The sequence below is a fragment of the Schistocerca americana genome, chromosome 1 (assembly GCF_021461395.2).
Source record: "Schistocerca americana isolate TAMUIC-IGC-003095 chromosome 1, iqSchAmer2.1, whole genome shotgun sequence".
In the NCBI taxonomy this organism is placed as follows: Eukaryota; Metazoa; Arthropoda; class Insecta; order Orthoptera; family Acrididae; genus Schistocerca; species Schistocerca americana.
Window position 1 is genome coordinate 479,924,843 of NC_060119.1, and position 14,169 is coordinate 479,939,011.

General features: G+C 43.8%; 1 protein-coding gene across 1 annotated transcript in view; it reads left to right on the plus strand.

Annotated features, from left to right (window-relative positions):
• The window catches only part of LOC124565314, a 313,140-nt gene that overhangs the window by 252,758 nt on the left and 46,213 nt on the right, over window positions 1-14,169 (plus strand). Inside the window, exons 14-15 of the mRNA XM_047131016.1 lie at window positions 3,060-3,175; window positions 13,593-14,005. Of these exons, the coding sequence (XP_046986972.1) occupies window positions 3,060-3,175; window positions 13,593-14,005 (529 nt within the window). The remainder of the gene's footprint in view (window positions 1-3,059; window positions 3,176-13,592; window positions 14,006-14,169) is intronic.

Below are 14,169 nucleotides of genomic sequence, written 5' to 3' on the forward strand. Positions count from 1 at the left end.
CGTCACCTTATTCTCGATGATCGGAGCAACTGCGTATCCTACACTTTTCTCGATTCTGCTAATCTCGGAATCAAAACGAGTATTTATGCTCGCAATTTCCGCCTGAACGCCTATCATTTCCTGTTTAAGATTACCGATTTCGGTATTAATTACAACAATATCTTCTTTGATTTTATCAACTTTTGTGTTAACAACTCCAACATTGTTGATAACAACGTTAATAGCTTTGTTCTGATTGTCTAGCATCCGTTCAAATTTTTCAGACTGAGCTTCTTGCTTGGCAGCCTGAGCTTCTTGTTTGGCAGCCTGATCTTCTTGCTTGGCCGATTGACTCTTGATTTCGTTAATCAAAACATTCAATAAATCAGTTAAATTCCCGGAAACTACCGGTTTTACTTCCGCAGCGGCTTCCTCTTTAATTGTCCCCCCGTATTCTTCATCAAGGGATTCAGATTCGATTTTCACTTCCGATTCCGAAACAATTTCTAAAGTTTGGAATTCCATTTCTGCTCTTTGTTGCGTTTCGGCGGTCGCGTCTTTCATGCTAGCCGCCTGCCCCTGAACAATGGGTACCGTGGTGCGCGTTTCCCACTGTTCGACCGATTGTTCCGTATCCAAGTCTACCAAATTTTGGCAATTGTTGCCTTCACTCATTTTAATATTTTTCAATATAAATGCCAAATCTCAACTCTAATTAGGATTCCTCACACGAATATTCTCGCTGACGTATCGACCATTTCGTAACCAGTACTTTGTTACGACATTTGCACCAAACAAAATTCGTGTCCAGAACAACCTCAAAACTGAAGATTGTCCTGTCACCAGGTCGCCACGTGTAACCTCCCCCCTCACTTATCGACCTTAATGACAGTGAAAAATTAAACCGCGTGTACCTAATGGAAATTTTTGAAAAGCAATCGTCACCGAAGTTAATCTATCGGTAAAGAGGGAGGAAAAGGTTACATCTAAATGAAAGGAAAAATGCAAATGAAACTGGTGGAAATTAATTTTGAAAAGGGGTAAAGTTAATAAAGAAAGTAAATGTGCGGCCGTTACGTTAACAATTAACTAGCGGTAATTAGATATTTGAGATTTGGGGGAAATCACGGTCGCCAGTCCTAAGGACAATTACTATAGTAACTGAAAAAGAAAGGTTATTACACATATAATTAACACTAGAAGCGTGGCAACTGAAGGTTGACACGTGTAGTGTGAAATCTGAAAGTTTGTCAGAAGTAATAAATTTCGCTACACTCTGACTTAATTTAGCAAAAGAATTAATAAAACCGGAAAATCGAAAGTTAATTTAGTGACTGAAGTTAATAGTGAGCTTTCTTTCTGAAGCACATCGAAATCCAGTAAAATACGGTTAGTCTTGGACTACCTCAACAATCATTTCAAAAGCAACTTGACTCTACGCAATTTAGAAACAAGAGATTTAACTTTGAACTTGAATTAAATGATTCTGAACTATTAACAATAGTAAAATTTAGTACGTACCAAGCTGAGCTGCAGTCACAGGTAAGTTAAAATATGCTAACAAAACTCGCACTCTAAATTTGTGCTCGTGTAACCTAAATATTGTAGCCAGCTACTGAACTTTGAAATTAAAGCAGTGAAATCTAATTATATTATTTTAATGCTGGCGTTTGAATTTCAACGACACTCGGGTTCATTTCGGAAAAGGAAGGGACCCTGCTTGGCAATGCAATTGGGACAATGAGCAACAAAGGTTCATGCTAAGTTGCTGTAATTTTGCGAGGCAAATGGAACAATCTGAAAAGCTGAGGTCTGCCATACAGTTCTGAAACTTTACGTGCATTTAGTCTTCCTTGTAGGTTGATTGAAGGTTTGAAGCCGTCGATCGAGGAGGTGGCGACAGTCACTCATTGTCGGCCGTCGCTGTTGCAGAAGCTGGATGTTGGCGCGCCTTCTTCTCGACACGGTCACCAGGCGAAACGGGCTCTTGATGTGCGCCAGCTAATGCTTCCCGTCCGCGGCACCATGTCAGAAACTATCATCGCGAGTCGAGCGCAATTACATGCTGTCAAACCCCGAAAGCGCGGCAACTCGCGGGAGCGTCACACAACACCTGCTCCACTCGCTACCCCCGCCAGACTCTCTCTGTTCTGCCCGCGCTCCACGCGGCAGAGTTAACACTACCAAAGATCCTACACACTTTGATTCTTCACACGACCTATCGATGTAATCGTTCGATAGCAGTTTTCCCTAGGCAAGACCCAGCGTAAAATACAAATAATATTTACGAAACAAACCAATTATACATCGACATGAGTGCATAAATATATATATACAAACAGTAAAACAATTACAATATATAAAGAGACAGAAATGTCATATCTTGAGGTAACAAAGCAAGGAAAAAAAATAATAGTACAATAGATGGAAATAGGAGGATATGCATTTCCGGCGTTACACATCTTCCTGGTCCAGTTACCGGTGAGGTGTACCTTCAGAAGCTTCAGACATCCATTTTACCAGCCATCGGAGACTTGTATGGAGACGAAAGAGTTTACTTTCAACGAGATGGTGCCCCAGCCCACTACCAAAATCGTATTAGGGCGTATCTCGACGAAAATCTACCAGGAAGATGGATAGACCGTAGAGGTACTGTGGAGTATCCACCACGTTCCCCAGACCTAACTCCTCTGGACGTTTAGCTGTGGGGAACACTAAAGGACGTCGTTTATCGACAAAAGCCACGCACATTGGATGAACTTCGAAGAATCCATCGTACATTCATGTGCAAATATCCAACTGATGACACTGCAGTCAGTCGTTCGTGCTGCAGTTCGGCGGCATCGTTTGTGTGTGGATATTAATGGTGACCATTTCGAACACCTACAGTAATATCTTTAAGTTGTACTTTAAGCTACTCATCCACAAAAAAAAGAGACAACTCCGTCATTTAGTTTGCAAGTTATGGACTTTTAAACAGTGGATACATTTTTTTGGACCCCTCTGTATACCGTCTCTGATAACTCATATCTTCTGTGCATGTATTTCAGTAGTAGAGAAGGTCTGGTGTCTTGTTTCAGCGCGTGGGCAAGGTGACGATCCGCGAGCTGAAGAAGCGCAACATGACGGGCGACCAGCTGAGGAGGCTCATGTGGGAGCGCGCCTCCATCTCGACGCCCATCCGCGTGCCGGACACGTGAGTGCTCTCCCCTCGTTCACCATGTTTCTTCTATCATCGACTTGTCACTATTTTCAGCAATCACGTTACGATCCAAATTCACAGTAGTGAAGCTATGGCATGGGGAATGTTTACATAACTTACGGGAATATGTTCGAATAACATAATCGACATTACTCGTCTGCGTTCCCATACATCATTTGTAAATTTACAGTTGTTACCTGAGCGTCTCATACCTTCACATTAATCGACTGAAACTACACTACTGGCCATTAAAATCGCTACACCACAAAGATGACGTGCTACAGACGCGAAATTTAACAGACAGCAAGGAAGAAGATGCTGTGATATACAAATGATTAGCTTTTGAGAGCATCCACACCAGGTTGACGCCGGTGGCGACGCCTACAACGTGCTGACATACACAAACAGCAGTTGACCGGCGTTGCCTGCTGAAACGTTGTTGCCTCGTGTAAGGAGGAGAAATGCGTGCCATCACGTTTCCGACTTTGATAAAGGTCGGATTGTAGCCTATCGCGATTGCGGCTTATCGGTATCGTGACATTGCTGCTCGCGTTGGTCGAGATCCAATAACTGTTAGCAGAATATGGAATCGGTCGGTTCAGGAGGGTAATACGGAACTGATGACAACGGTCTCATATCACTAGCAGTCGAGATGACAGGCATCTTATCCACATGGCTGTAACGGATCGTGCAGCCACGCCTCGACGACGTTTGCAGCAGCATGGACTATCAGCTCGGAGACCATGGCTGCGGTTACCTTTGACGCTGCATCACAGACAGGAGCGCCTGCGATGGTGTACTCAATGACGAACCTGGGTGCACGAATGGCAAAACGTCGTTTTTTCAGATGAATCCAGGTTCTGTTTACAGCATCATGATGGTCGCATCCGTGTTTGGTGACATCGCGGTGAACTCACATTGGAAGCATGTATTCGTCATCGCCATACTGGCGTATCACCCGGCGTGATGGTATGGGGTCCATTGGTTACACGTCTCGGTCACCTCTCATTCGCATTGACGGCACTTTGAACAGTGGACGTTACATTTCAGTTGTGTTATGACCCGTAGCTCTACGCTTCATTCCATCCCTGCGGCACTCTACATTTCATCAAGATAATGCACGACCGCATGTTGCAGGTCCTGTACTGGCCTTTCTGGATACAGAAAATGTTCGACTGCTGCCCTGGCCAGCACATTCTCCGGATCTCTCACCAACTGAAAACGTCTGGTGAATGGTGGCCGAGCAACTGGCTCGTCACAATACGCCAGTCACTACTCTTGATGAACTGTAGTATCGAGTTGAAGCTGCATGGGCAGCTGTACCTGTACACGCCATCCAAGCTCTGTTTGACTCATTGCCCAGTTCTATCAAGGCCGTTATTACGGCCAGAAGTGGTTGTTCTGGGTACTGATTTCTCAGGATCTATGCACCCAAACTGCGTGAAAATGAAATCACATGTCAGTTCCAGTATAATATACTTGTCCAATGAATACCCGTTTATCATCTGCATTTTTTCTTGTTGTAGCGACTTTAATTGCCAGTAGTGTACAACTTCCGAGTAATGTTCTCCAACCCCGGTGCGAAAAGAGAGCCTCTCCGGGTTCCTTTAATGTAGCACCACTATTTCTATTGTTTCTTTGATAAAACAGCTTTACGAGTAATGCATTGCTCATCTTGTCCACTACCATGTTGACTGTCGGCAAATGCAGTGCAAATGATGCTTGTGTCCCAACCATACGTCGCCTACCAGTGCCGGTAATCCAGTGTGACTGGTCTGAACGATGACACAGACCGTTTCGTGGCCGAATGCGCGTAATATTTTGCTAATTCCTAACGATGTGGGGTACTTTGTCTTACTAAAACAGTTATCTCGATAAGCTGGAATTCATTTTCATTAGTACAGTTCAAACTAATTAGCGATTCTTCTTTCACTTATAGTTTATATTTACGTGTTGTGTTTAACACACTAATCAGCGTTAATATAGTCTTACATATGATTGAAAACAGTCTGACAAATTTCGGATAATTTTTCAATTTCACGCCTGTGCATAGTATGTTGGTAGCACTTCGTAGCCTTGCCTGTTCTACATCTACATCTACACTCCGCAAGCCACCCAACGGTGTGTGGCGGAGGGCACTTTACGTGCCACTGTCATTACCTCCCTTTCCTGTTCCAGTCGCGTATGGTTCGCGGGAAGAACGACTGTCTGAAAGCCTCCGTGCGCGCTCTAATCTCTCTAATTTTACATTCGTGATCTCCTCGGGAGGTATAAGTATGGGGAAGCAATATATTCGATACCTCATCCAGAAACGCACCCTCTCGAAACCTGGACAGCAAGCTACACCGCGATGCAGAGCGCCTCTCTTGCAGAGTCTGCCACTTGAGTTTATTAAACATCTCCGTAACGCTATCACGGTTACCAAATAACCCGGTGACGAAACGCGCCGCTCTTCTTTGGATCTTTTCTATCTCCTCCGTCAACCCGACCTGGTACGGATCCCACACTGATGAGCAATACTCAAGTATAGGTCGAACGAGTGTTTTGTAAGCCACCTCCTTTGTTGATGGACTACATTTTCTAAGCACTCTCCCAATGAATCTCAACCTGGTACCCGCCTTACCAACAATTAATTTTATATGATCATTCCACTTCAAATCGTTCCGTACGCATACTCCCAGATATTTTACAGAAGTAACTGCTACCAGTGTTTGTTCTGCTATCATATAATCATACAATAAAGGATCCTTCTTTCTATGTATTCGCAATACATTACATTTGTCTATGTTAAGGGTCAGTTGCCACTCCTTGCACCAAGTGCCTATCCGCTGCAGATCTTCCTGTATTTCGCTACAATTTTCTAATGCAGCAACTTCTTTGTATACTACAGCATCATCCGCGAAAAGCCGCATGGAACTTCCGACACTATCTACTAAGTCATTTATATATATTGTGAAAAGCAATGGTCCCATAACACTCCCCTGTGGCACGCCAGAGGTTACTTTAACGTCTGTAGACGTCTCTCCATTGATAACAACATGCTGTGTTCTGTTTGCTAAAAACTCTTCAATCCAGCCACACAGCTGGTCTGATATTCCGTAGGCTCTTACTTTGTTTATCAGGCGACAGTGCGGAACTGTATCGAACGCCTTCCGGAAGTCAAGAAAAATAGCATCTACCTGGGAGCCTGTATCTAATATTTTCTGGGTCTCATGAACAAATAAGGCGAGTTGGGTCTCACACGATCGCTGTTTCCGGAATCCATGTTGATTCCTACATAGCAGATTCTGGGTTTCCAGAAATGACATGATACGCGAGCAAAAAACATGTTCTAAAATTCTACAAGAGATCGACGTAAGAGATATAGGTCTATAGTTTTGCGCATCTGCTCGACGACCCTTCTTGAAGACTGGGACTATCTGTGCTCTTTTCCAATCATTTGGAACCCTCCGTTCCTCTAGAGACTTGCGGTACACGGCTGTTAGAAGGGGGGCAAGTTCTTTCGCGTACTCTGTGTAGAATCGAATTGGTATCCCGTCAGGTCCAGTGGACTTTCCTCTATTGAGTGATTCCAGTTGCTTTTCTATTCCTTGGACACTTATTTCGATGTCAGCCATGCTGTGTAGCAGACTTCAAAGCTGTGCGGATCAGCATAACGAAAAGGCTACCAACATACTATGCACAGGCGTGAAATTGAAAAATTATCCGAACTTTGTCAGACTGTTTTCAATCATATGTAAGACTATATTAACACTGATTAGTGTGTTAAACACAACACGTAAATATAAACTATAAGTGAAAGAAGAATCGCTAATTAGTTTGAACTGTACTAATGAAAATGAATTCCAGCTCATTTTGTCCACGACTGTACTTTCAACATGACGGTGCCCCTCCACATGTTACCTTACGTGTGAGGGACCATCTCACCCGCACCTATCCTAATCGCTGGATTGGCCGTGGCGGTACTATTGACTGGCCTCCAAGATCACCTGGCCTTACACCGTTAGATTTCTGTTTATGGGGTTGGATGAAATCAGAGGTGCACAAATTGAAGGTAAATACACGCGATGAACGGCTTCGTCACAGCATGGACGCTGTTGAATTGATTAGGAACCAAACACAGGCAATTGAACAAGCAACACAACATGTTATCACTAGACAGCAAGAGTGCATTGACGTTCATGGTGGGATATTCGAACCTGTTCTGTGAACTGTACAACATCTGTACAATAAGTGTTAAAGCCATTTGTAAAAGACATGGTTCGCTTATTTCAAAATGGTTCAAATGGGTCTGAGCATTATGGGACTTAACTTCTTAGTTCATCAGTCCCCTAGAACTTAGAACTACTTAAACCTAACTATCCTAAGGACATCACACACATCCATGCCCAAGGTAGGATTCCAACCTGCGACAGTAGCGGTCGTGCGGTTCCAGACTGTAGCGCCTAGAACCGCTCGGCCACCCCAGCCAGCCTACACCTTTTTCAACTGCATACATGTAACATGCATGTTGTAATGCGTTATGTACTAAATGCAAAGGAAATGAACATTATGTAAAAATTTGTAGCATAACTGTACTTCTCTGTGACATTGTTTTCAAGAAAATCACGTTACGGCCAGTTGTATTGCGTATATGTTAATGTTTTGCTCATCAATTTTGCAGAATTAAAGTTCTTTTCAATACCCATATTTCCCTAACGAAGCATTTGCGGACCTATGTTCATATGACTTTTTTGTTCAGAATTACTTATTCTATCACTGTGTAAAATATTGACATTTCCTCCCCAAACACCTGACGGTCGCTGTGGTCGAGCGGTTCCAGGCGCTTCAGTCCGAAACCGCGGTGCTACTGCGGTCGCAGTTTCGAATCCTGCCTCGGTCATGGATGTGTATGATGTCCTTAGGTTAGTTAGGTTTAAGTAGTTCATGTTTAGGGGACTGATGACCTCACATGTTAAGTCTCATAGTGCTTAGAGCCATTTGAACCATTTATACCCAAACACCCTGTATATTTGATGACGCAGTGCTTAAAGTAGGAAGTAGCTCTTTTAAAATCGATAAAAAGCAGCGTTGTGGCTGCGCTAGGAACTTCAGAGCGAGGGTCAGACACACCAATATCAATTTGTAATACGTCAGTGCAGAATGCTTAGCTACAGTTACAACTTACAGATCTGCAATGTGACAGACAGTTGTGTGACAAGTTTCATAATAAAATAAATCCTGTAGACTAGCATAAAAATTTTCTTCGACACACATTTCCACTACTTCACAAGTTTGCAGCCACGATCACGTCGATGTTTGGACCTACATAATTGAGCATGCAATCTTTTCCGCAGCGAAAAGAAAGAAATCTACGCACAAAACTCACCGACAACGCTCATCTTAAAAGTTTACCTTTGAAACTGTGTTCAGAAGCCGGTACCATAAATTGCTGCCATAGTGAAAAACAAAATAAGTTATATTCATTGACATCCATTGTTCCTAAGTTTAACATGGGAATAAAATAATCACAATATCAAGGTGAGTTAGACTTTGTACGTAAACGACATTCTCTTCAAGGCAGTATCAATCGTAACAAATCTTATTTTTTTGTACTTAGCTGTACCATGTCCTCCGTCTCATCAATTAGAAGAGATGTAACTCTCATTTCATTGTCATTTCTCATTAATGCAACAGTCTTAGGGAAAAAACTTGCCACGAAAGCAGTGATATATGTGCCTAGAACTAACGTTAGCGGCCGTGGGACAGACTCGTTGACAACAGTTTCTCATGCTGAGCTGCCATGTTCCGATACCTCCTCCCCTCGCCTCCTCACCTCTGCGCCATACGTTACTCGCCGTTGAGTCTGCCGGTTGCCTACTGCCGAGGCGTGAGTACGAGACAGTCCGTGCGAGTATGTCGGTGAGCAGGCCTCGTCTATAGCCGGTTTCAACGCTAGAAGATAGCAAAACATGTAAGAAAAGCTGAGGAGGAGCAGAGATTGGAGTAGGAACTGGCAACTCACCCTAAACCCAAATAAATGTAACGTTATTGTTGTTGTGGTCTTCAGTCCTGAGACTGGTTTTATACGGCTCTCCATGCTACTCTATACTGTGCAAGCTTCTTCATCTCCCAGTACCTACTGCAGCCTACATCCTTCTGAATCTGGTTAGTGTATTCATCTCTTGGTCTCCCTCTACGATTTTTACCCTCCACGCTGCCCTCCAGTACTACATTGGTGATCCCTTGATGCCTCAGAACATGTCCTACCAACCGATCCCTTCTTCTAGTCAAGTTGTGCCACAAACTCCTCTTCTTCCCAATTCTATTCAATACCTACTCGTTAGTTATGTGATCTACCCATCTAATCCTCAGCATTCTTCTGTAGCACCACATTTCGAAAGCTTCTGTTCTCTTCTTGTCTAAACTATTTATTGGCCATGTTTCACTTCCATACATGGCTACACTCCATACAAATACTTTCAGAAACGACTTCCTGACACTTAAATCTATACTCGATGTAAACAAATTTCTCTTATTCAGAAACGCTTTCCTTGCCATTGTCAGTCTACATTTTATATCGTCTCTACTTCGACCATCATCAGTTATTTTGCTCCCCAAATAGCAAAACTCCTTCACTACTTTAAGTGTCTCATTTCCTAATCCACTTCTCTCAGCATCACCCGACTTAAATCGACTACATTCCATTATCCTCGTTTTGCTTTTGTTGATGTTCATCTTATATCCTCCCTTCAAGACACCATCCATTCCATTCAACTGCTCTTCCAAGTCCTTTGCTGTCTCTGACAGAATTACAATGTCATCGGCGAACCTCAAAGTTTTTATTTATTGTCCATGGATTTCAATGCCTACTCCAAACTTTTCTTTTGTTTCCTTTACTGCTTGCTCAATATACAGATTGAATAGCATTGGGGAGAGGCTACAACCCTGTCTCACTCCCTTCCCAAACACTGCTCCCCTTTCATGTCCCTCGACTCTTATAACTGACTTCTGGTTTCTGTACCAATTGTAAATAGCCTTTCGCTCCCTGTATTTTACCCCTGCCACCTTCAGAATTCGAAAGAGAGTATTCCAATCAACATTGTCAAAAGCTTTCTCCAAGTCTACAAATGCTAGAAACGTAGGTTTGCCTTTCCTTAATCTTTCTTCTAAGATAAGTCATAGGGTTAGTATTGCCTCACGTGTTCCAACATTTCTACGGAATCCAAAATGATCTGCCCCGAAGTCGGCTGCTACCAGTTTTTCCATTCGTCTGTAAAGAATTCGTGTTAGTATTTTGCAGCTGTGACTTTTTAAACTGATAGTTCGGTAATTTTCACATCTGTCAACACCTGCTTTCTTTGGGATTGGAATTATTATATTCTTCTTGAGGTATGAGGGAATTTCGCCTGTCTCATACATCTTGCTCACCAGATGGTAGAGTTTTGTCAGGACTGGCTCTCCCAAGGCTGTCAGTAGTTCTAATGGAATGTTGCCTTCTCCCGGCGCCTTGATTCGACTTAGGTCTTTCAGTGCCGTGTCAAACTCTTCACGCAGTATCATATCTCCCATTTCATCTTCATCTATATCCTCTTCCATTTCCGTAATATTGTCCTCAAGAACATCGCCCCTGTATAGATCCTCCATATACTCCTTCCACCTTTCTGCTTTCCCTTCTTTGTCTGGGTTTCCATCTGAGTTCTTGATATTCATGCAAGTGGTTATCTTTTCTCCAAAGGTCTCTTTAATTTTCCTGTAGGCAGTATCTATCTTACCCCTCGTGAGATAAGCCTCTACATCCTTACATTTGTCCTCTAGCCATCCCTGCTTAGCCATTTTGCACTTCTTGTCGATTTCATTTTTGAGACGTTTGTATTCCTCTTTGCCTGCTACATTTTCTGCATTTTTATATTTTCTCTTTTCATCAATTAAATTCAGTATCTCTTCTGTTACCCAAGGATTTCTACCAGCCCTCGTCTTTTTACCTACTTGATCATCTGCTGCCTTCACTATTTTATCCCTCAAAGCTACCCATTCTTCTTCTACTGTATTTCTTTCCCCCATTTCTGTCAATTGTTCCCTTATGCTCTCCCTGAAACTCTGTACAACCTCTTGTTCTTTCAGTTTATTCAGGTCCCATCTCCTTAAATTCCCACTTTTTTGCAGTTTCTTCAGTTTTAATCTACATTTCATAACCAATAGAATGTGGTCAGAGTCCATATCTGCTCCTGGAAATGTCTTACAATTTAAAACCTGGTTCCTAAATCTCTGTCTTATCATTATATAATCTATCTGAGACCTTCTAGTATATCCAGGGTTCTTCCATGTATAAAACCTTCTTTCATGATTCTTGAACCAAGTGTTAACCATGATTATGTTATGCTCTGTGCAAAATTCTACCAGGCGGCTTCCTCTTTGATTTCTTAGCACTAATCCATATTCTCCTACTACGTTTCCTTCTCTTCCTTTTCCTACTGCTGAATTCCAGTCACCCATGACTGTTAAATTTTTGTCTCCCTTCACTACCTCAATAATTTCTTTTATCTCATCATACATACATCGATTTCTTCATCATCTGCAGAGCTAGTTGGCATATAAACTTGTACTAGCGTAGTAGGCGTGGGCTTCGTGTCTATCTTGGCCACAATAATGCGTTCACTATGCTGTTTGTAGTAGCTTAATCGCACTCCTATGTTTTTATTTATTATTAAACCTACTCCTGCATTACCCCTATTTGATTTTGTATTTATAACCCTGTATTCACCTGACCAAAAGTCTTGTTCCTCCTGCCACCGAACTTTACTAATTCCCACTGTATCTAACTTTAACCTATCCATTTCCCTTTTCAAATTTTCTAACCTACCTGCCCAATTAAGGGATCTGACATTCCACGCTCCGATCCGTAGAACGACAGTTTTCTTTCTCCTGACAACGACTGCCTGTTTGCAGGCCGAAGTAGCCGTGCGGTTAAAGGCGCTGCAGTCTGGAACCGTAAGACCGCTACAGTCGCAGATTCGAATCCTGCCTCGGGCATGGATGTTTGTGATGTCCTTAGGTTAGTTAGGTTTAACTAGTTCTAAGTTCTAGGGGACTAATGACCTCAGCAGTTGAGTCCCATAGTGCTCAGAGCCATTTGAACCATTTTTTTTTTTTTTTTTTTTGACTGCCTGTTGAGTAGTCCCCGCCCGGAGATCCGAATGGGGGACTATTTTACCTCCGGAATACTTTACGCAAGAGGATGCCATCATCATTTAATCATACAGTAAAGCTGCATGCCCTCGGGAAAAATTACAGCTGTAGTTTCCCCTTGCCGTTTGAAGTACCACAACAACAAGGCAGTTTTGGTTAGTGTTACAAGGCCAGATCAATCAATTATGCAGACTGTTGACCCTGCAACTACTGAAAAGGTTGCTGCCCCTCTTCAGGAACCACACGTTTGCCTAGCCACTCAACAGATACCGTTTTGGTTGCACCTACGGCTATCTGTATCGTTGAGGCACGCAAGCCTCCCCACCAACGGCAAGGTCCATGGGAGGGGGGGGGGGGGGGGGGAGGGGAATGTAACGCATTGCACATAAATAGCCGAAGACGCCCATTGCAGTGCTGGCCGTAAACTGCTGGAGACAGTAAGAACTGTAGGATACCTATCAGCAGCCATTTGGGTCCACGTAAACTGGAATGATCAAATAAAACTAATGTAAGCGGATCATAAGCCAAACTGAGATAATATGGAAGAATATTAAGGAAATATAATTTATCCACTAAGGAAGTAGCTTACAAAACACCTGTAAGACTTATTCTTGGGTTCTACTCATCATTCTGGGACCCTTACCGGGTTGGATTGTTAGAAGAGCTACTCATTTCGTCCCGTGATCCCTTAGTAAGCACGAGACTGTTACGGAGATACCAACAAACTGCAGTGGCAGACGCTGCAAGAGAGGCATTGTATATCACGAAGAGGTTTACAGTTGACATTCCGAGAGCGTGCGATCCATATTACTGCCTCCCAGATATGTTCCGCGAAATTATCAATGTTTATAGACAGTCGTTCTCCCCGCGTGTCATTTCTAAATGGAATAGAAAACCGAGAATATGACAGTGGTTCCAGAAGTACCCTTCGCTTGCGAATTTGAATGTAGATATAGGCAAACATATCTTAGACCACGTACAATTCCAAAAGCTACCAACGACGTAAAAGACGGGCGCGAATGTTTGAAATGAAAAATCTGCTTCAGCTACATGTGTCTGAAGCTTCATGAGGATTTTCGACTATTCTCTCCATGTGTGTGGGTTATCATGTAGTTTTAACACAATTTAAGCTCATATCAGCCCATCCAACGATACTTATATTCTCAAATTGTAAAACACATTAAACTACTTTGTATTTTCTCCCATATCTTTGACGAAAACTTATCCGTATCCCGATTTGCAGGCCGGATCCGGCAGAGGTGGAGGCTGCGATGGACAGCCAGGGCAACGCACTGAAGGAGGCGCTGGAGGTAATAGCGTTCCAGCACGACCTGGACCTGGACCTGAGCGGCGGGCCGCCCTCCACCCCCGGCTCCGCCCCCAGCCTCGCGCCGGCCCCCTCAGCGCAGGCGCCGCCCGCCGCGCCCACAGCCCCCGCCGTGCCGCCCGCCTTCGGCAGAGCCCTGGGCGTGGCCGCGCCGCTGTCCTCACCCGCAGCCGGTGGAGCAGCAGCGGGCGCAGCAGCGCCTCCGGCCGCGGCGCTGCCAGCTGCAGCCAGCATCGTCTCCAGTGCAGCTGCCGCCGCCGCCGCCTTCGCACCTGCCGCGAACGCCGTGCAGACGCCTCCCATCGGATGGGTCATTCCTCCACCACACCGTAAGTGTCGTCTCGAGATAAGTCGTCGGTCAACGCTAAAACAATACGACTCTTTAGTCCACGTCTGATCTCGTCCTAGCATCTCCTAATCTCGTTAGGTGTATTGCCTCAATGGAATTGTAGTTTTAATCATCGACAAATTCCTACTAGCTGTAGAACCCAGC